Below are 20,664 nucleotides of genomic sequence, written 5' to 3'. Positions count from 1 at the left end.
CTACAATCTGCCAAACACGGAAAAGGAGTAGGGTAATATACTGATTACTAACGAATTCCCCACAACGAGAATGTTGGCATTCGCTCCCTGATCTTTCCACAAACCATTAACTCTTGCACACATGACCATTTTCTTACCTATATCGGCCTGGGGGTTGGATGATGTGGACGAAATCTGCGTGAACCCACCAGACGCCGTCGCCCCTGTCGACTGATTTCCGGCTGCTGGGAAGCCGGACGGTGCATACGTTCCGCCAGCCGATTTATACGGCATTCCGGCAGCTTGTTGCGACTGTCCGGTCGCAGGTGAAAAGTGCCCATCATTCACAAACCCGGCCGTCTGGGGGACAACTCCAGTCTGGGGCGTTTTATTTCCAGTAGCCACAAATCCCACGCCACCTGTCGGTTGACCCTGACCCTGGAATGGTTGTTGTTGCTGCTGCTGCATACGCTGTTGTTGAAGCCGGAGTTGCTGTTGGTGTTGCTGCATCATCCGATACTGGTGGGCCAGTGTTTGCAGCAAAGCCTGTTGCGCGGGGTTAAGGTTGCTTTGGGCTTGCAGGAACTGGAGCTGCGCCAGCTGGTGGTGATTGAGATAGAACTGTGGAACCGGTTGTCCGCCGGTCGCACCTGGTCTGCCACCGACTGCAGCGCCATCTTCCGTCTTGAAGCGCTTGTTGGGAAGGCCATTGTTGCTACCAACTTGCTGCTGTTGGCCAGGATGATACTGGGCACCCTGGAAAAGGTGTAATGAAGATATATAACGATTACCACACATATCACAATAGGACTGGAAGGTTAGGTTATGGACTTCAGGGATTGCAGATGTAGAAGCAGTCACTATCTAAGCTCCACCGTATGAGATTTTGGAGGTGGTGTTAGCGAAAACTGCTCTTGACCATTTTACTCTTGCATTATGAGAGCGACCGCACACTTACATATCGACGAATCGATAAAGTATGCGGCATTGATACGCCACGTAATGCGTACAACAACCCCGGTTCGACCAGTCCCAATTCAACGGCGAGACGAACACGTGAAAGTTCATTGAACTTAGCTTTACCGGGAAGACCTAACCTCACTACTTAACACTTGGTCGCCACGCGGATGTTGAAGTTAATTCTCACATCTTTGAAATGAAATTTTGAAGGTGCGTTTACTTTTAAATATCTCATACCAAGGTAAACGGAGACGAACACGTGAAAGCTTATTGAACTTAGCCCCACCGGGGAAACCTAACCTCACTACCTAACACTTCGGTACCGCGTGGCCGATGTAGAACCACGCGGTTATTAAAGTTAATTATCACACATTTGAAAGGAAATCAATTTTTCCCGTACCAATACCAACATAATTTAAGATTGGTATCAGTTTTGAAGGTGCGATAATACATTTTACATAGAAAAACCCCGTCCGACCATCCCAAGGTCAACGGCGAGACGAATACGTGAAAGTTCATTGAACTTACCTCCACCGGGGTGACCTAACCTCACTCGCGAACACTTGGTCACCGCGTGGTCGGGTAGAACCACGCGGTTATTAAAGTTAATTCTCACATATTTTAAATCAAATCAGTCTTCCTCGTAGTAACAGGCAAAGTTATTAAGGCTTGTTACCGGTTTTAAAGGTGCGTTACTACATTTTACTTTTAAATAGAATGGAAAAATTATTCAACAGTATCACTGCAGCTCGTGCAACTGTTCCGCTGCGAGGATGATAACGAAATGAACGAGTCGAAATCGTCTCAATCGGATGTGGACCTGCAGTTTCCTAAACGGGGAACGGAGCGATGAATTTCATAACATCGCCTGATATGAAACGTTCATCGCCTTGTGCTGGGTTCAAGCAGTTCCACGAAAATAAAGATTGCACCAGTACACGACTGAACTTCTCTTTTTCTGACAGAAGGCAATGTAGCCAACACATGCATTCTTCGATTTCTGGGCGTTAAGTGCACAGCTATCGACTGAAATATAATTTTTTTTGAGTTGTGTAAATATTTACGTTTTCTACAGAAAAGTACGCCAGTTAATGTTTTCAATAGCAAACTTACAACCGTTATAAAAGTGAAATCAGTAGCACTGAACGAAAAAGAGAATTTCGGGGCTCGTTCCGTTTCATGCAGAAATCGAGCAGTGTGAACTGCTCGAAGTAGCTGGTACACATTAATAATGGCCATTTGAAAAAGAGCCGTTCAATAAGTAATAAAATGAACGAAATTCCTTACCATCGTTAGACTCACCTGTCCGTATCCCTTTTGGAATTGCCTTTGCTGGGCCTGCGCTGATTGCTGCTGTCGCGAGCTCATCTCATTGGAAATGGGCAAATTCCAGGCCTCCTCGATTGAAGGTAGCTGCCGACGCTTGGACGTTATGCTCGGCATAGGAGCGTTACCGAGATGCTGCTGTAGAAACTTAATACGTTGGGTAAGGCTAGCCGCCCTCGTATTTGCGTTGCTCGACTCGACACACGCTGAAGATCCACCAGATGACAGATTGTTACTTTCCGACGCGCCACCACTATTGGCACCCGGTGTAGCGGCGGTACCCGTTGCTGTTGCTGAAGTAGCAGACCCGGTTCCAGTTGATCCAGGCGTTGTAGGTGTAGCCGCTGACGAGGATCCACCGGTGGCCACTCCCGCACTACTTCCGGTGGCACTCTTTGTGGCGGTAGTATTGCTGCCTGGCAAGAATGCCTTTTCACATGCACTAACTGTGCGGTCCTTTTGCTGATCCTGATTGATCGTAGCGTTGCGAAAACAGGCGTACGCGTCTCGGGGCTGGTTGCAGCTTTCGTACAGTATTCCCAGGTTTGTCCAGGCGGCAGAATGAGACTTATCTAACTGCACGGCACATATGTAGGCCTGCAGTGCATCCATAGGCTGATTCTGCTGCTGATAGAGTACTCTGGAAACGGGAGGAAATAAAAGTTAATCGATTGTAAAACAAAGGTTCTGGCTAGGACGGAAGCGTTACTCTTACCCAATGGAGCACCATGTGTCGGCGTTGCCTTCGCTTTTTTCCACCGAATTCCGGTAGGCGATGAAGGCGTCGTGCACCTTGTTGATACCGGCGAAGCAGCGTCCGAGCAAGTAGAGTGTTTGTCCCGAGCGTGGTTCCGCCTCGATCGACTTCTGCAGGCAGTGGATCGCGAGCCGCTCCCGTTGCGCCTTGTCGCCGAGGATGTCAACGGTGTGGTACATCCATCCCAGCTGCCGGTAGATGTCGGCCTTCAGTGACGCCGTCAGCTGCTTGTTCGCCAGTAGCCGCTCGTATGCCTCCTTCGCTGGTTTGTACTTGTTCTGCACCTCATACAGATGGGCGATGTGGAATCGGACTGGAGAGAGCGGCACAACGAAAACACAAGCGAAAACAAATTGACCGTTAATGCGTGCATACGTCAGATGGTCGAAGAATACGACACAGGTCTTCAATTTCGAGCCACGGAACATCCAAAGCAGACGTGCCGTGGGCATAGTTTGTTGCCGCGTAGAGGATTAAACGTTTTTCTCCAAACCACCCATCACACCAGGAGAAACGTCGACAGTTAATCCTCCCGCGAACGGACGGACACAGTTGCGATTCTCATGCGACGTAAATTCATGTCTTCCAACTCGCCGAGGGCAATAAACGCCGCTGCATGGCAGCCATGCACGCCAACCAGGTCGGTCATTGGCCGATCCAAATAAAAAATGTGCGACGAAGAAAGAGAAGAAAAAAGGAACAACATCCAAATGCATTTAGCAATGATTCGGCCGACCAATATTTCACACTTTTACGATGCACTCTTCGACGTTTCTTACTGTGGAGATGGTTCTTATACTTATTTTGTAAAAGCGTTGGGAGATAGAATGTATTTTTGGTATCACCACCAAATCAACAACATTTGGCTTTCTGTGCAGAGTAGTAAAAATATACCACTTGCCTGCACCACACTCTCAGATGTGCTTTGGGTGTTGTTTCATTGACCTCTAAGTATGAAGGAAGGAGATTTCGTACGCATTGTACCGAAACCAGCTATCGTTAGTATGCAAACTGGCGGTCTGTTTTAAAAATTCCTCTTGACATGAACATTCAACAAATGGTAAAAACGTAATAATTGCTCTCGTTAATTTAGCATTTCGATATCACTCCTAATATTTCCCATAACGTATGCAACCTTCCCCCACAGTATAAACCGATACTATCTGGACATCAGAACCCATTAACACTCTCTATTTTCCCCCGGTGGACAGTGGAATATGGTTTCCATGTTTACTTTCACCACCGCCACATGCGAAAGGTGTTAAATTATTGTAATTTCTTACAAATGGCCAACACAAATTGTGTCTCTTCCGTATGCACTTTGTATTGCAGAGGGTGCGCGATGAATAAAATGCTTACCCACCGAACGATCCCCTTAAAATGCACGGTAAGAATGTCTGTATTTTCTCTTGACCATGGCTAGTACCAACACGAGCAGTACTTCAACGTTCTTGCACACGCTAAGCATAATTTAAATTGGTTAAGCACACGAAACGTACATAAACAAGTGGGTAGTGTTTGAGGGGTTAAAAAACAACATTACTAATCAACCTCACTTACGCTACATTAATAACACACTTTTACTAAGACAGCATAAATTTACACCAACCCTCACCCAGTGTGGCAAAGAAAATGCAACCCAAATGGTAAAAGGCAGAGAGGGTAATGGGTAATTTCTTATAGCGTGCAACATTAAAACTATTTTATGTGCGACAAAGACCCCTTTCTTTTTGAAACCCCACAAGGGAGAACCTTTGTAGTATTTGCACGCAATAACAAACATCGGTAGCAGTTAACACTTTCACTTTAGCTCGTAGCTACTTAAAATCCAACAGTTGAAAGTTTCCTCACCTAGTGAACCACAGAAACAAGCCGATGCAAAAAGATTTGTAATTCCTTCTACACAACCAACGACCTAGTTCAACACCAGCAACACGAAGCGATGGGAAGCGAAGGATATCCTGCTGTGGCACTGAACGGGACGAAACTAAACCTGGTCGGGATCGGGCAATACGCGGAGGTGAAGAAGGACTTCTTGAAAGGATCAAAAATTCTACCAGGCAAAGTAAAGGCTAGGAAAAGCAGCTGATGATTGCCCTCGCGATCCCGTGGGTTTAACCGAAAACCACCTCTGGATGAACAATCTTCGATTGAATCTTGCATTCGAAGGGATACAGGGGTTTTCGTTGTATCTTTTTCTCCTTTCCCCGGTGCCTGTCGGGCTAAGGATGAATGGCAGTGTGCGTGCGATCGAGGGTAGGATAAAATAATATCCTTCCGTACCTTAAGATTCAAAATCTTCTTCCTCCTTGTTTCGTTTGTAATGAAGAACAAGCTAAGGGGTCACAAAATATTGTACCCAATCAATTTGAAAAGAAATAAACGAACCGAGAACTTTCTATAACCGTCCGAGTTTTGGAGAAGAAAATAATACTGCAGTGCAGTTCGTAGGCCTTAACTTAACGCCATCGGTGATACATTCCGAGCGTACATGTGCAAACGAATTGATCCCACACCAATAGACCTGCTGCCTGGAGGGAGAGCTGACGATGGGCCCAGTATGGACAGCAGATTATTTTACAGCGCACACGAAAATGATGGACAGGTAGCCCAAAGGAGCAAAGGTCGCATTTCATAGTGCAATCCGGGATTCCGAAGGACATGGGCAACAACAACAGAATAACGAATAACAAGCAATGTAAACAGAGAGCCGTGGTGTTAGGACATGAATTTTACTTTATACCACGACCAACAAGACGGGATTCGTAATATTGGTAACAATACACTGGCCGCCGACGGGGGAAAGCGTTAAGAACATTGTACCCATAAGCAGTGAGCTACGGTATGACGGAAGTCGCCAGGGCTTGGTGGAGGTTTTAAAAGTTCTAATTGCTTTGTAATCCCGTATAAAAAACACACGCACACACGGGTGGCAATGGGAAAAATTATGTTTTATAGTGCTGTACATAACTTTTCGCACACGTGAAAAAAGGTCAAGAGGAAAAGAAGGTAAACGTAGAGGAATGGAAATGGACTGTTTGCTTGAACGGTTTCATGGGTAACCTTTATTAACCATAAAATTTGTACCGAATTCCAAACAACGGTCGAAGATGTTTGAGAATTTTCTCTACCTTGCGGCGTCCCAAAAGCAGAAGATTGTTTAGCCAGCAGAATTGACATGATTTTGTCTCCCTTTCGATAGGAGCAACTAGCGTAGCAACCGCAACGAACGCAACAGAACAAACCAAGCCTAAGAAAAGTCCTTCCGACACATGCTGCGAGAGCTTTCATCGGGGCAAAGAGAACATGCTGACAGACCACGGAACGACCAGCCAGAAGGCTCCAGTCGCTCGATCGAATTTCTTTCCCGCTGTTTAGCTGCAAGCAGCAGGCAGCAACAACAACCACACGGGGAACCAAGAAGTAGACAAGGGCATCACCACACCACAGGCACAGCATGTCGTTTTCCTTGGTAGTGTGGTAGACCACCTGTCGTTGTCTTCCTTCGTCCCGATGGTTACGATCATCTGCAAGGATATGTGCATGAAAAGCTTCAATACTGCCCTCTTTTCGGTGCCACATTTCCAGGGGGTTTTCACTCTCTATCTTTCTTTCTTGAAAACTGTTCGAAGAAACGGAAAAGGTAATTTATCATCGACCGTCGGCATCGCCATTCAGTCGCGCCATTAGCACATGCTGCTCTGGAGCAGAATAAAGGACACGCGAAAATAAAAAATAAACCATTTACACATTCGCGAATTGTTGCGTTTGTCAGCGGGAGCGCCTCGCGGGCAAGGGAAAGAGCACCTTTTTCGGTCGCGAAAAAGAAAACCTCCCGAGGAAAACGTCCTTTTCCATGGTCCGTTTTTGTTTAGCGGGTGAAGCGTTTGCCACCTCATTAGGGCACCTTGGCGCCCTTGGTGTCAGGGCATTGCTCGTATGCTTCCGCTGTGGTCGGCGACGCATCCGTGTACTTTCCAGGCATCAATCTTCTCCATGTTTGCTTGGTCGATGGTCTTCCCCAAAAGCAGGCAGGCAGACAGCTGACGCAGCCGACCAAACAGCGATCTGTTATGGCACAGTGCAAAACGGGCGCCGAATTTAACGGGTCTCGGGGTCTTTGCCGAATGCGCTGCCGTTGTTGAGTTAATATCCACTTTCTTCCAACAAAAAAAAAGGAAGTATACAGGTAGCAACGGACACCGGGTTGGAGCGAACAGTGCCTGTACATTTCGAGCCGAAAAGTCGACAGAGAAGTCAGTCTTGAAATAAAATTACGAAATGAGAGCTTACTCTCATTACTAGTTTTATTTTCCAACTGAAGTTCCTTCAATAACACCTGTAGATTTCAGGTATAACAGTAACAATAGGATCATCCTTCTCTGGAAACACAACCCTTAAACAATACGGAAAACAATTGTGAATTTATGTATGTAACGAAATCCTATCCCGATCCTGATTTTAACATACTCGTAATGGAATATTCTCGAAAACACAATACGGAAGTTTCAGTCAGTCAGTAAACACAATACGCAAGCGTAGGAAAAGTAAAATAAAATACATAAAATTTGCTCATACTTTCTTTGTCTTATAATTTAATATTTAGTAAATTGTTGATAGGAAATTTCGATAGAAATATCTTTTCTGCAGCAGCACCTCAGAAAATAAATGGATGTTGTACTCCAGTTCCAGTTCGGCGTCGCATCAGAGCGGATGGTTAGCAGTGCACGAGGTTCCTGAAAGGGTTAGCTGAAAAGTAAGGTTATCTTAGGCACGGCCGCGTGGTGTCGCCGAGCTGGAGCTCAAGTCAGAGAAATCCTAGCCGACGCACATCTCGTGCTGTTTGAGTAATCAAGCAGATCACGAGTTTCGTGCGATCTGACAAACGGAAGGAAATATTCCTTTCGTTACGGCGGGTGAACAGCCGCATTTTGACTGCGCACTAGCGTGGTTGGCTAGCAGTGCTCCTGGCCGCATGGTGGCAGTCAAAAGGCGACGCCTACAGAAAATCGAAAACCACAGAAAATCAGGACATATGGCCTTTAGTTGCCAGTCCTTAACCTAAAGAGGTCTATGTCTCCAGGTTAGCTTGCGAAGGCCCAGGAAGCTGGATTCAATAGCCGTACTGGAGTAAATCCTCGACGAAGTGAAGAAGAAGAAGAAGATGTTGTACTCCACAGTTTACGGTACCGAAAATTTCCTTTCAGAGAGTACATTGGACGAACACGACCAGATGTCCTTTCGGAGGACTTAGCAAAAACAATTGCTTTTCTTGCATCACATCTGGCAACACATGCTCCTTACAACCGTACGGGGCACGTGCCATCGAAAAATGGAAAGAAGTGAACGATGGCTTAAGTGTGCTCCTATCAGGCAGTATCCCGCGCCTTCCCCACGGTTGTTCCTGTTTGAAAAGTTGCCCTCACGATTACACCCCGGCGGCCACATGGAGAGTTGATAACGGAGCGAGGAAGACGTTCTGTTTCTTGCTTTTTCCCCGGCCTCACTTACTCTCAAGCTGGGCTAGGGTACACGGTGACGAGTCGTTCAGCGCTAGTTGCAGGTGCTTCAGCGATTGCTCATAGTCGCCATTCACCTTCAGCATAAGCCCGATCCGCAGGTGGACCTCATTGGAGCGCGTAAAGTCCGGACAGACGTACAGGAGTTTTTGGAATGATTTGATCGACCTGCAGGTAAGGAGACAGAGAGAGATAAGATTAGTGAGATGATAAATACCGGGTCAAATTTGACATACAGATAATGTTTAAAGGAAGATGAAATTAATAACAATTCTTCGTTTACAGTTTCTTTAAGCAATTAAAAAACCAGAAGGAAAAACATGTCAAGAGAATAAGCATCCACCTATTTGCTTTAAAAATTAGTCAGTATAACCCTACATTAAATATTAAAATTTCAATTTGCTCTCCTAAACGAGGACACCTTCACAATTGGATTTTTTTTAATGCCACACAAATCATACATTAAAAGGAATAACCATTTAACACATCCTGCCTGTAGTTCGCATCTGCTCCTTGTCCCGCGCGAAGACAGGAAGTCACGTAGGCCACAGCTACGGCAACTTCCTCCCGAGCTCGAGCCGTTGCTAGGTCGCGTTCCGTTGCGCTATGTTGAATGAACGAAAAACCTTAAAAAAGGAACCAAAACTACCAGTTCCGTCTGCCCAGGACAGGTGATTCCACAGACAAACACATGCCGCCGCGTTCGTTGCTCGACTTCTCGTTCTCCCTTCGGTGTCTGCACCATCTGGCTGAAGGATTTTCTTTCGCCGATCCCTAGAGGATGGCTTTTGCGGTGTTCGCCGTTCATTTACACTGCCCATTATGGCCGTCAGGATCGGAGGAGGTTCGGAGCCAACCTCCAACTGAAGATGTCCGGGTGCTTTCGCTCGCTTTTTTATTGAATTTACTTTCAACAAATTGCACGATCCTTCCCTTCCCTTAGCACTGTTGCTCGGTTCGGTAAAAAAAGTGTAAGGGCAGATTGAAAGGGAGAATTAAAAAAGGGAAAATTTTCAAAATCGCACCTTCTCCTCTTTCATCTCTACGCACAACGGTGGCGCGTTCGGTATGATATGGTTCCGAAGCGATACCACCTGCTACGACCTGTTGTGGGGGCAGCATTAAACAGCACAGCCAGAAACATGTATACCAGCCAAGCGGAAAAATCGTTGGCGATTCACAACACCGACGGCTGCTGTTACCAACATAATAGCAGGATTAAATTTTTTAAATCTTTGTGGAGATCCAACTTGAAATGGCTATATCAAAGTCGAGTAAGACGAACATAATTTCATTTATAAAAATTTTAGTATAAACGGAGTGGAAACATAGAACCTTTTGTAAGGAACTTTCAAGCAAGTAAAATAAATGGCCGGTTAATTCACCCATATTTATAAAACAAACAAAGGAAGGAATAACACAGTAAAACACACATAATCAAATATTTCCCATTTCTAATGTCATCAAAGCTAGAGCTATTATTATAGCTATTATATTAAACGGATTGAACTAATGCCACTAAAAAGAAAACAGATAAATAGCCCCTTCCTGCTTGTTTGACTTCTTCTTAAATCCACCCTACTGGAACCATCCAAACCACATCCAGCATTCGAAAAGTGGATAATTCATACTGAATCGATCTGGTACTGACGGGTCTTCTGTCCGAAATAAAATAAAAGGGTGTGGACAGTTAATCGCATATCAGCAGATGGTGAAACTGAAAAAAACCCCATAAGGATACAATTGACAAACCATCGATAAACGCGGAACAAGAAAATATGTTATCGAAAGGGAAATGCAATTGCAAAAGAGAAGTTATTTGTGAAAATTTTGAAGTGAACCATAGTGAGTTTAAAACAACCATTGATTGGCATTTAAATCCTTTCAAACGGTATCTGTTTCGTCGAAAAGCTAACAAAAAAGTATTATTGAAATAAAAAACGCGATTGTTTTTTCTTGTCCAAGCAACATTGATCGATAAGCGCTATTTCCAACTGTAACGAGCCCCTTAAAAATGGAAATCCACAAATAATCCCATGGCCAGCATGTATTTTTTTACATTCCATGTCCGTCACGTTGAATAACAAATCCCGTCACATGGCGTACGTGACTATTTCATTCAGGTTGAAAAACGTCATCATAAATACTGCCACCCCGTTGGGACCACCCTTCTCTCCCATATTCGGTCTCTCACATCCACAAACACGCACAAACATATTTTCGCACCGGGACTGGTCCTTTGGTCGTCCGTGAGCACGAGACACGCATACCCGGCCACAGGACGATGACCGAGCCCAGCCTCAGGGCGGTGAACTATTGCGGAAGTGATTTTTCGCCTCCTGGGCTACCTTCGCAGCGTTCCTCTTGCGGTTCCTCGATCCCATGCTAGTAAACCGGGATCATTGCACACAAACACACACCACACCGCAAGGAAAAGGAAAAGCAGCACCACCAACACAAAGCAAACCACAGTGCCGCATGGAAAATGGTTTACCAATACTGTCGTCCAACATTCTCTCTCGCCAAAACACACCCTATTTTGCACGACGAAAAACACCCCTTTTTCGAAAGTGTAAGTGCATTCACACACTGTCACATGGAAAATCGACAAACCGGCAACGCGCGTGGTTTCCTCCCCAAAAAGGATATAATCGACGAACAGAGCTCACAAACACACCTTGAGGCACTCAAACAAAGTTCATTCTGGTTCATTTTGCTTCCTGCTGGGAAAATAGGGTGGTAGAGGAAAGTTTCCCTAGCCGTGACTGTTTATTATGGTTCCCGGCGAGTCTGTGTGCGTGTGTTGGTGGTGTCGCGTGCTAGTCGCGTGAGAGCGTTCGCAAAGAAAAACCGGTGGCAAACCGGGTGTACGCGGAAAATTTTCCCGGAACCGTGAGAAGAAACCGTGCTATCGGGTGCTGGAGATGTGGGTGTGTGCTGACACGGACCGTTTTCCCACCATCACCACACACAAGCGCGCTACCGCCGCGTGTGTGTATCCCAAGGGGAAAATCAATAATCCAAGGAGTGGCAGCAGCAAGGACCTTTTAGTGTAGGGTGGGACGAAAGGAACATGAAAGGTTTTCGCCATTATTTATCATCAGGCGCGCTTTCGATGTTTTCCCCCCGTGTGTCAATGTGTGTGTGTGTGTGTGAATCCCCAGGGGAGAAAACTTCTCTTCGTGAAAACGACCATGGGAACGAATACGAAAAATGTTTGCCTCTACGCAGCATCCCGTTCTCGATGTGGCATTCGCAAGAAAAGAGCATACCTTCTTGCGATTTCACCCCGATCGCATAATAATCCTGCTGGAGTCGTGATAAAATATTTATCGACATCCTTGTGGGAAAAAGAGCTCCCCAAAAACCTCCCAACCACAATGGATGGGATTAAACAATTTCTTCCGCGAAGCACATGATATCAGATGGCATGTATGTTTATCCTTTTTCACATGCGATTCGGGATGAAATGAAAATTCCGCATTCCAACACTAACACACAATCCAAGGCCAGGTACGAAGCAATCCACCAGATATGGTGCTAGAGGCGTTGCATTGCTGTGCAACCTAGCACGCTGAGTGAGTGACGCCCCGTGAATGAAGCATGCAGCGAAAAAAAGGATATGTGAATGGAATGGAAAAATTAAAAATTATGTTACAATACTACCCCGGCTACCCGGCGATGTTGCTGGAGGCAAGAGCGATGGAAAGGCAAAGGGAAAACAGTAAACGGCAAACAGTTTCACTTTCATTCGCATTGAAATCCGCCGAGGGAAAATCAACATACAAACAGAGTTAAACTTTTACATGCACCCCGTTAGAGTGGAGGTAATTCATGACAAGCAATAGCCAAGGCATAGTGATTAAGCGTAGCTGGTTATGCTTTACTTTACTGGATTACTAGAGTACCTGCGACAGAGTAAGCGAAAATAAAGTTTTAATTATATAACTTGGTAAGAATATGTTATGTGATTCTTATGCATAGCATTTCTTCTGATACCATATCAAATATAAGTTAGCTCAAAGGAAACCGGGTAATAAAACACGGCTGTCTAGCGTATTTACGTAATACCCACAAGTATTTGAATGAAACTTGTCTTTACCTTTCACTTGAATAAATACATTTATTCCGGTTACTTCAAAAGATAACTTTACATAACATTGAAAAAAAAAGAATTTAAACGTTAAATCATAAATTAAAATAATGAATAATGCTAACAGTGAAGTTAACGAGACTCTGATTATGGTAAACAAAAATTCGTTTAACGAAAAAAACATTAGTTAGATGATATACATACCATCTCCCTCTATCCACTACATTTTCAAATTACCAATTAAATCTGACAAACAAGTATTCAACTATATTTGAAACATAATACCTTCTTCTGCAATAAAAATGCCTCTCGAGTTGGAAGGCTAAATCACATACAAAAATAAACCCGAAACACAGTCCATCTACAGAGATGCCTTTTTTTACGATCCGTTCACTCGAAAGCCACTATGCACGTGGTGTTTAGGCACATTCTCAATGTTGCAATAAACGATAGCAATCGTGCAATGCACCTCCAACGCAAACAAAATTCAACACGGACCAAAACGGTGCATAGAGAAGAGAAAAGGCCTAAAGGCCATTCTAAACTGCACGGGCAGGGTAAACGTGAGGTAGCTATAGCGGCGGCAAGTCAACCTAGCATAAAGCTAGAACAGAGTCACGCAAAAGGAGGTTGAAATGCAACCCAGAGAGGGGAACTGTACGGCTGGAACGATCTAGGGCAGGCAACAGCCCCAAGGCATCGAAAAGCCCCGAAAGACATGCAATTTCGAGAATGAATTATGTTTTCCATCGAAACCGCGCGGGCCTGTCCGTCGTTTTATTTCCAGCGTCTCTGGTAGGCCCCCGCAGCTTTAATTTAATTCGGTGCATTAGACGAGCGAAACGGGGACGACGGTAGATGCAGCGCTAGTTGCAGCTACATTTCGCAAAATGTTCTGGAGGGGGCCAACAACCACCCAGCAACTTTGGTGGCCACGGGGGGAGGGGGGGATCACGCTTGAGCCACTCGACATTCGAGGTTTCCTTCCCTCGCTAGGAGCGGAGGCTTTGGCGAAGAAACACGAACCTAAGCCTATAATGTATGTCAAGGGTGTTGCGCGTTTCTCCCTGACCCGCTGCACCGATGCACCGCTCCTCCACCCAGGATGGAGCGCAATTGCAACGAATATTGCGCCGGTAAGGGAGGCGATTGAATTGTCGGCGCGGTTAATTCATGTGCCGTCATTTAATCCCATTTACCAGTTTTACTGCTGATGGAAGGCCCACGGAGCTTTTCATCTACCGAAACGGACTGGTTTCGCAACGGAGTTTAATTTTTGTCTTGTTTTATTTATGTTGAAAATAAAACATTCAGTTGTGCAATAGAAAAGGAATTTTTGTGTCTTTGAGTTGAGTGATTGAATATCAAAAGAAAATACCGAAAAAGTTCGCTAACATAAACCAATCAATTTACTTTATTTTTTGTGCGTATTCATTTTATAGAAAAAAGCACCTGATTCTGTATGTTCCATTACGGAATGATTAATTGGGCGATTGGTTGACTCGTCGTCTCTCTAGTTCAACGACTCAGAAACACTTAAGAGCCATGTTCAACGACGCAGAACCGAAAAGGCACCAGTGTGAATGAACTTTGCTTTTCAAATGTCTGCAGGCTCGATAAAAAATAGACAAAGGTAGGGAATTGTTACCGTACGGATTTATAAGGCATCTTTCATTCAGCCTTGAAAAGGTTAGTACAAAGCAAAGAACTTATCCTTTTTGATACAGTTTTGGTTTACCAACTGGAATATTGGATGCTCTAAATTTAGGCAATTCGTATTTCTTACCGCAATTGGAACAATTTCCGCCTCAGTGATTGAAGTGAGACTTACCTAAAAAAGAAAAGAAAAGAACATTAAAGTATCTGTTTAAACAAGCCCAGATGGGAAAATAAAATGAAATTTTAGACATTTATTATCAATTTATTATCAAACACACCCGCCAGCAAGGTTAACCTAATATTTTTATTATTCTTTCCCATACCTTAAAGAAATTTTTAACACACAAGAAATATGATACCAGAAATTTAAAAAAACATTTCTAACTTTTTTCCGCTCCCAGTTTCAGGTTTCGTTTGTTTGAGAATGTGTACCCTTCACGCACTACGTCTATCTTTTCCATGGCAGTCAAAAAAATGAAGGAAGGTCCTAAATCCTTCATGTTGTCAAGTATCCAGAATGTTCATGAGCACGTGCTCCTTTTCTAAATCACCTTCATTCCGTTTCGCGTAAGGCAAAAGTCGGTTGGAAAATACAACCCCGGTTTGCCGGTCGGAGTTGTATTTGACAAACGAGAAAGAAAAGGAAGAATTCGACATGCTGTGCACAACCATAAACCATCGATGCCGCGAAATCGTGCTCTAAAATTCGCCCTAGCATACACGTGCACGGATACAACTGGGGGTGGAAAAAGTGCATGTTCCCGTACCGCCATTGACAGAGGAAAAAAAAAGGTGCCCACGTCAATCATTAAACCATAGCAGAGAAAACCCGTGAATCAACAGCTGGTTCAAATATGGCACACTTTAAGCCTGTCGCAGGAGGACGTATACGAGAACCGATTATCGTTGTAGGGTTGTATGGTAGGATTTATGATTATTGAAATCCTGCTTCTGCCTACACCCGATCGCTTGAAGTGTGTACTTCAAGAACAAAACATAATTTAATTTTCAAACAGCATATCTCTACTTATGTGAAGAACAACAACAACCGTAAAAATGTGCACAAGAACGACAAATTGTTGAAATAAACTAAAAAATGTTGGTATACATTTAATTGCAATCACCCGTCACAGTCGTATCAGCGCGGGCAAGTAAATTTCTTCCCGGCAAGTAAAACCACAACATTAACCAGATGTGTTCTGCGGTTTGAAAATTGTCGGTCCATCAAGAAAAGGTCCAATTATTCAGAAGATATGAGAGTAGAGCCAAGAACGTTTATCTGTTGTAACATTCTTTTCCTGTCCCATTGTGGTTAGCTACAAACAGCGGGCTAAAAAATAGGCCAATGTGATCATTAACGAATATTAAACTGACAAAAGCAAACCAATTTCAATAAACTATACAGTCTATCGAATAATTTATTTGGCTGCATTACAATCAAATAATTTAATAAAACAATAAATAATTTTTTTTTTAAATCTTTGACTGACGGTTTGGTATAAACAGTTACGTTAATCAAAGGGTAAAAGCAACGCGACTAGCATGTTTATGAAACAAAAATAAATAAAACAGCCCTCAATACAAGCCTCCATCAACTTATCACCACAAAAACGAGTCAACAAACGATAGCAACAATCGAGAAACGATCGTAAACAGTTTATTATGGGTTCATAGAATTTGCATAACAGCTTCCTCTTCGCCTACGTTCATACCACGTTAATGTACTGCCCGCTTGCTATCTTCATTTTCCTAGAAGAAGCATTCAGCCAAATCATAGACCACCATAAACCACGTTAAAACCACCGGGAGTGGGGATAAAGAAACCCGCCGACGACAGCATATCGTCCCCGTGACGGACAATCGATTTGACGGACCGTAAACGTCGAGCTGACGGTTGTACAAAGACCCCGGGGGTCTGGAGTGTGTCTGGACGACTGGACTTTGCAGAGCTAACCCAGCAGACAGCACACACCAAGCACGCCAGCCCTTCCACATTCGTTCCGTTTGCAGCTCACTCCGTCCACTATGATTAAGCAATCAATAAATTATGCGGGACACATTGCACATCCTGCGGTGCGGGTTTGGACCGTACAATCGTCCCCCCCTCTAACCCGCAGTTAATTCTCGAGGCAATATGTGTACAGACACACAAACGAAGACTGACAGAATGCATACACAACTGGCAACCCGGGGGATACTGTGGTGCTGGTGACGGTGTAATTGCAATTGCATTTTCCTTCAAACCACACAGCCCCCGTTTGGTAACAGATGCTGTGTTTTATTTCTTTACTTCCTTGCTGTTTTCATTCTAATTTTTGCATAAATTGCCTCCTATCCCGCCGTCAAATGACCGACGTTTGGTTGGAGGTTTCTCTTTCATTATGCATTACTGGCGGTGAACAATCTTGAGGATATCAAACATTAAAGTTGTACTCTGGCGAGTTTAACTAGTTCAATTGTTGCGGCGAGAAACAAATAAATATGAGGTAACGCTTAGAAAAAGGTAACATAACAAAATTAATAAATAGATTATACACATAAACAATATTATTGTCTTGCCTGCAAATAGAATCAATTGTTAAAATTGTTGTGGTTTCTAAAATTTTGATAAATTTTAGATAAATTCAAAGACAAGTTGGAAACTTTAATTCAAAAGTTCCGTACACAGACACATCTTTTACTCATCAAAGCTGTTCTATTGGCGGGTACCAGCGAATCGAATCAGGGCTCTCCTCCAGACATGACAATTGAAATCCCCTTGGAATAGAATTAAAATGGCACCCTGTGGAAGTTACATACACCCCCTACAGGAAAACATACATGCATAGAAAAATGCACCCCTTCTTTTTATGCCACGTTCGAGACAGCCAACTGTCAATCAAATGATGGTCACGATGATTGTGGTGCGGTTGAATGAAACCAAAAAAAGGGGCCTGAACATGAACCCACCACCGTCGTGTCCTGCTTTCATGTTTTACATTCACTGACCGTTTTACTACGGACGCGATCTATTCCTATTCTGTTGCATCCACTGGTCCGTGTGTATTTTCTTCTACCACCATAAAAGTGTACCTTCTGCACCAAATGACGTAAAATTTGCGGAAATTTAATCAGAACCCTTTCGCATCGAAACCTCATTTTATTTGGTCAGGGTGATTAATTATTTCCCCCCGGGAGTGACTTGTGATGTGCGATTCTTTGCGTGATTTTTAAATCCCGATTGCGTTACCATACATCATATCACACCGAACAACAGGGTGATAATGATTATAAAATTGCACTAAACCAAATTAAACTTTATTTCAGGAAGAAGACAAATAATTAACCGGTATGGTGGTAAGTAAATAGCTATGTTACATCGCTAAATTTAAAAGAATTGTTTAATAAATCAATGCTCTATCCTCTTTTTTTAACTAAACATACACTGTTGCATGATATACATGTAAGCCATCAAGTCAAATATGTAGTCAAGCTTAACGAGCTAGCATCAAACGTTATCAGGCAGCAGTTTCTTTTTTTATTAAACGAGTGCACACGTGCCTGTGTAAAAAAAACTTTGTACAACGAATGACGGATGCAACTATTTATAGAAGATTATGTAGAAAAAATAAATGTTTTAAACGATGGCTAGAAACTGATAAGTGTACGTTAACCTTTGTAAGCAACTGGATTAGAAGTTTGAAAATAAACGAGTTGAGAAATTTTGACGGGAAAAATTGAGTTTTGTTTTTTGCCAATGCCAGACTGTCTGGAGGGTAACTTTTATTTTTAGTGTAAACTCGAAAAATGTTCTTCTCTTCACCGACAAAACAAGGCCTCTGACTCTCCGCTTGGTGATCATGAAAAAGAACTCAAGATATCCCCCTCAGCGCCGCGTACACTTTCGCATCGAAGCACAATGTAGGTCAGTGAGTCATTTTCTTCCAAACAACAAACCTTCAAGGGGACGACGGCGAGAAGACGCTCCGAAACGCAGGGATCTGTAGTCCGCTTCACCACTTCGCCTGCACCGCGGCGGCCACCAAAGCAGCGCTCGTTTAGTTTTACGATGTTTTAATTTCTTCGGCACACACAACGTAAAATCTCTCCCGCTTCGACGAAAGCATAATACATCATCTAGGCAGGAGAAGCATGCACATATACCTGCTGTGTCGTGCCAGACAACGCGGTGTTAGCTAGTGGTTCCAGATGTTTTGAGGATACACCAGCAATGTTGCAAATGCGTCGGGCGTGGATCGGATTGACAGCATCTGGTTGATCCGGGAGGCATAAACATACGTCATAAGTAAGCGCAGCCCAACCCACCAGATGTGCACGGGGGTGTTTGGAATGGGAATAATCGTTTCCTTCTTCGAAACGGAACCCCGCCAACCGTCGCGTCACACTATCAAAGTGACCTTTTGAGAGGACAACCAAAGGCGAGAAGTAAGTGATGTACTAAATGAACCAGCAAGCGCTCGCGCTGGCGTTATCAGTTCAGGCCGGGGTGTTGAACAACTTGAGTGCGTCCTTCTACGCAAGGCACATCAAACATCACTTACGCCTCGATACGACTGACAGGAAGTTGAAAGTAGGTGAGAAATGTAGGTCAAATTGGTGGTGGGATTTTGCGCTTTTAAACGTTTGTTTCTTCCCCACTGTTATCACATCTATTCTTAGTTGGATCGTACTTAATTTTTGTTCATGTTAGTAGATAAATCTATCAGGCTACTAAATCTTGCATATACAAAACAAACGGGAAATTTAAAAAAAAAATGTTAAAACACTTAAAACTCATATAAAAAACAATCAAAGTAAATCTATTAAACTCTGTACCTGTAGTTGATCAATGAATGCTTAAAAAACAGTACATCATGCATAACTTTTAATCGTATGCTTTAACTGCTGATTGTACTCTCAATTAGCAAAGAGCGAAAGAAAAACATCCAAAGCAACCAAATCATCCTTCATTCACAATCCGGTAGGGCAAACGACCGGAAGTTTTTCATTCCCTTAGGGCAACGGGCGCGGGTGGAAGGACGGTTGTCCCTCGGTGGTACGGTTGTGCGCTGAACATCGATGAAAATTTTCTATCCGCGAATTACGCACACCACCAACCAACCAACCAACCAACCCTTCTCTCGTAACTGCACCGGATGATGGGAGTGAAAAAGGGCCAATCGAAACACCCTGCCCCGCGCGTTTTCACGTGTACCTCACGGCTTATTTTACGCAGGTGTGTGTTTGTCAATGTGGCATATAGTAAAAGCCCGCGGCCCAGCGCAGAGCAGCTGTATTAGTTGTACAGCACACACCGGTCTGCTTTCAACGAACGCACACACCTCCCGGCAAGTGCGAAGGCGAAGGGAAATCGTTAAATAATAGACAGTATTAAGGGCGTATCGGATTGATACGTTCGTGGAATATAAGCCAGGACCACCTCTATGAGATCAACAATGATACTTTGAATGTTCTAATCAAATGTTTCAACTTGCCGATGGGTAGTTTCACATAATCCCCAGTCTAACTTTCTTCGGAAAGGATTTAATTTAATTTATAATTGTATTCAATTAAATTTAACGATCGATTTGCAAAAGAGCAAAGGTTTGTCGTGCCTTTGTAAACAGTTAAATATAACAAAAGAGGTTAAATGTACACCCTTTACCCGAAACACACTTGAGCCACTTTCAGTGTATTTCTACGACGGCAACAATGTCGGCGCTGCTGTTCTATCATTTATTTTCCCAGTCCCGTGATGAAACTACCCTCCGGAGGAGGCACGTGCACCCCACATCACCGGAAAAAGGTGGAAAGAGAAAAGTGGAGCGTGAGCGCTCACACACAACCAACCGCGATCGCCTGGTGTTGGTGGCAAGGGAAGCGAAAATAAACCCGTCGAGTAAACACCGAACACCGAACGAAGGGCGCCACGGCTCTAGGCAGAGGCTACACCACCCCGTCCCTCCCTGTGTGTGTGTGCGCGATCGTCATGGCCTCCGAAGGGCTCTTTTCCTCCATCACCCAACTCAATGCTTTACCTTTCCCTCGCGCCCTCCTCCAGTGCGCCGGCCAGTGCGTTTAGATTCGAGACCGTCGAGAGTCGGTCGAGCGAGGGTTCACACGCACACGTTGTTGCTCTAGGACTCACCCTCGTCGACGTCGTCGTCGTCGTTTCCGATGGGCCCTTTTTGCCTAAGCATAGACCAACGATAACCACACAAAACAAGGGTGGGAAACGACGTCCCAAAGCTACGATGGTACATGCTTTCCATGATGCTTCGTGGTTACGGTGGATGTCGGAACGAGACGCGAGCAGCGATAGAAAGAAAAGCAGATAGACTGGAGAGTGCAGCGGCAAGCTTATCGCGCGACTGAAATCCCTATGCACACAC

At 44.2% G+C, this 20,664-nt stretch overlaps 1 protein-coding gene across 1 annotated transcript in view; it reads right to left on the bottom strand.

Annotated features, from left to right (window-relative positions):
* The window catches only part of LOC131266054 (histone demethylase UTY), a 74,692-nt gene that overhangs the window by 5,309 nt on the left and 48,719 nt on the right, over positions 1-20,664 (bottom strand). The window contains exons 3-6 of the mRNA XM_058268404.1: positions 8,534-8,709; positions 2,981-3,335; positions 2,242-2,905; positions 138-735 (exon numbers count right to left, since the gene is read on the bottom strand). Of these exons, the coding sequence (XP_058124387.1) occupies positions 138-735; positions 2,242-2,905; positions 2,981-3,335; positions 8,534-8,709 (1,793 nt within the window). The remainder of the gene's footprint in view (positions 1-137; positions 736-2,241; positions 2,906-2,980; positions 3,336-8,533; positions 8,710-20,664) is intronic.

Source organism: Anopheles coustani, chromosome 2 (assembly GCF_943734705.1).
Source record: "Anopheles coustani chromosome 2, idAnoCousDA_361_x.2, whole genome shotgun sequence".
In the NCBI taxonomy this organism is placed as follows: domain Eukaryota; kingdom Metazoa; phylum Arthropoda; class Insecta; order Diptera; family Culicidae; genus Anopheles; species Anopheles coustani.
This window is presented reverse-complemented; position numbering and strand designations above follow the sequence as displayed.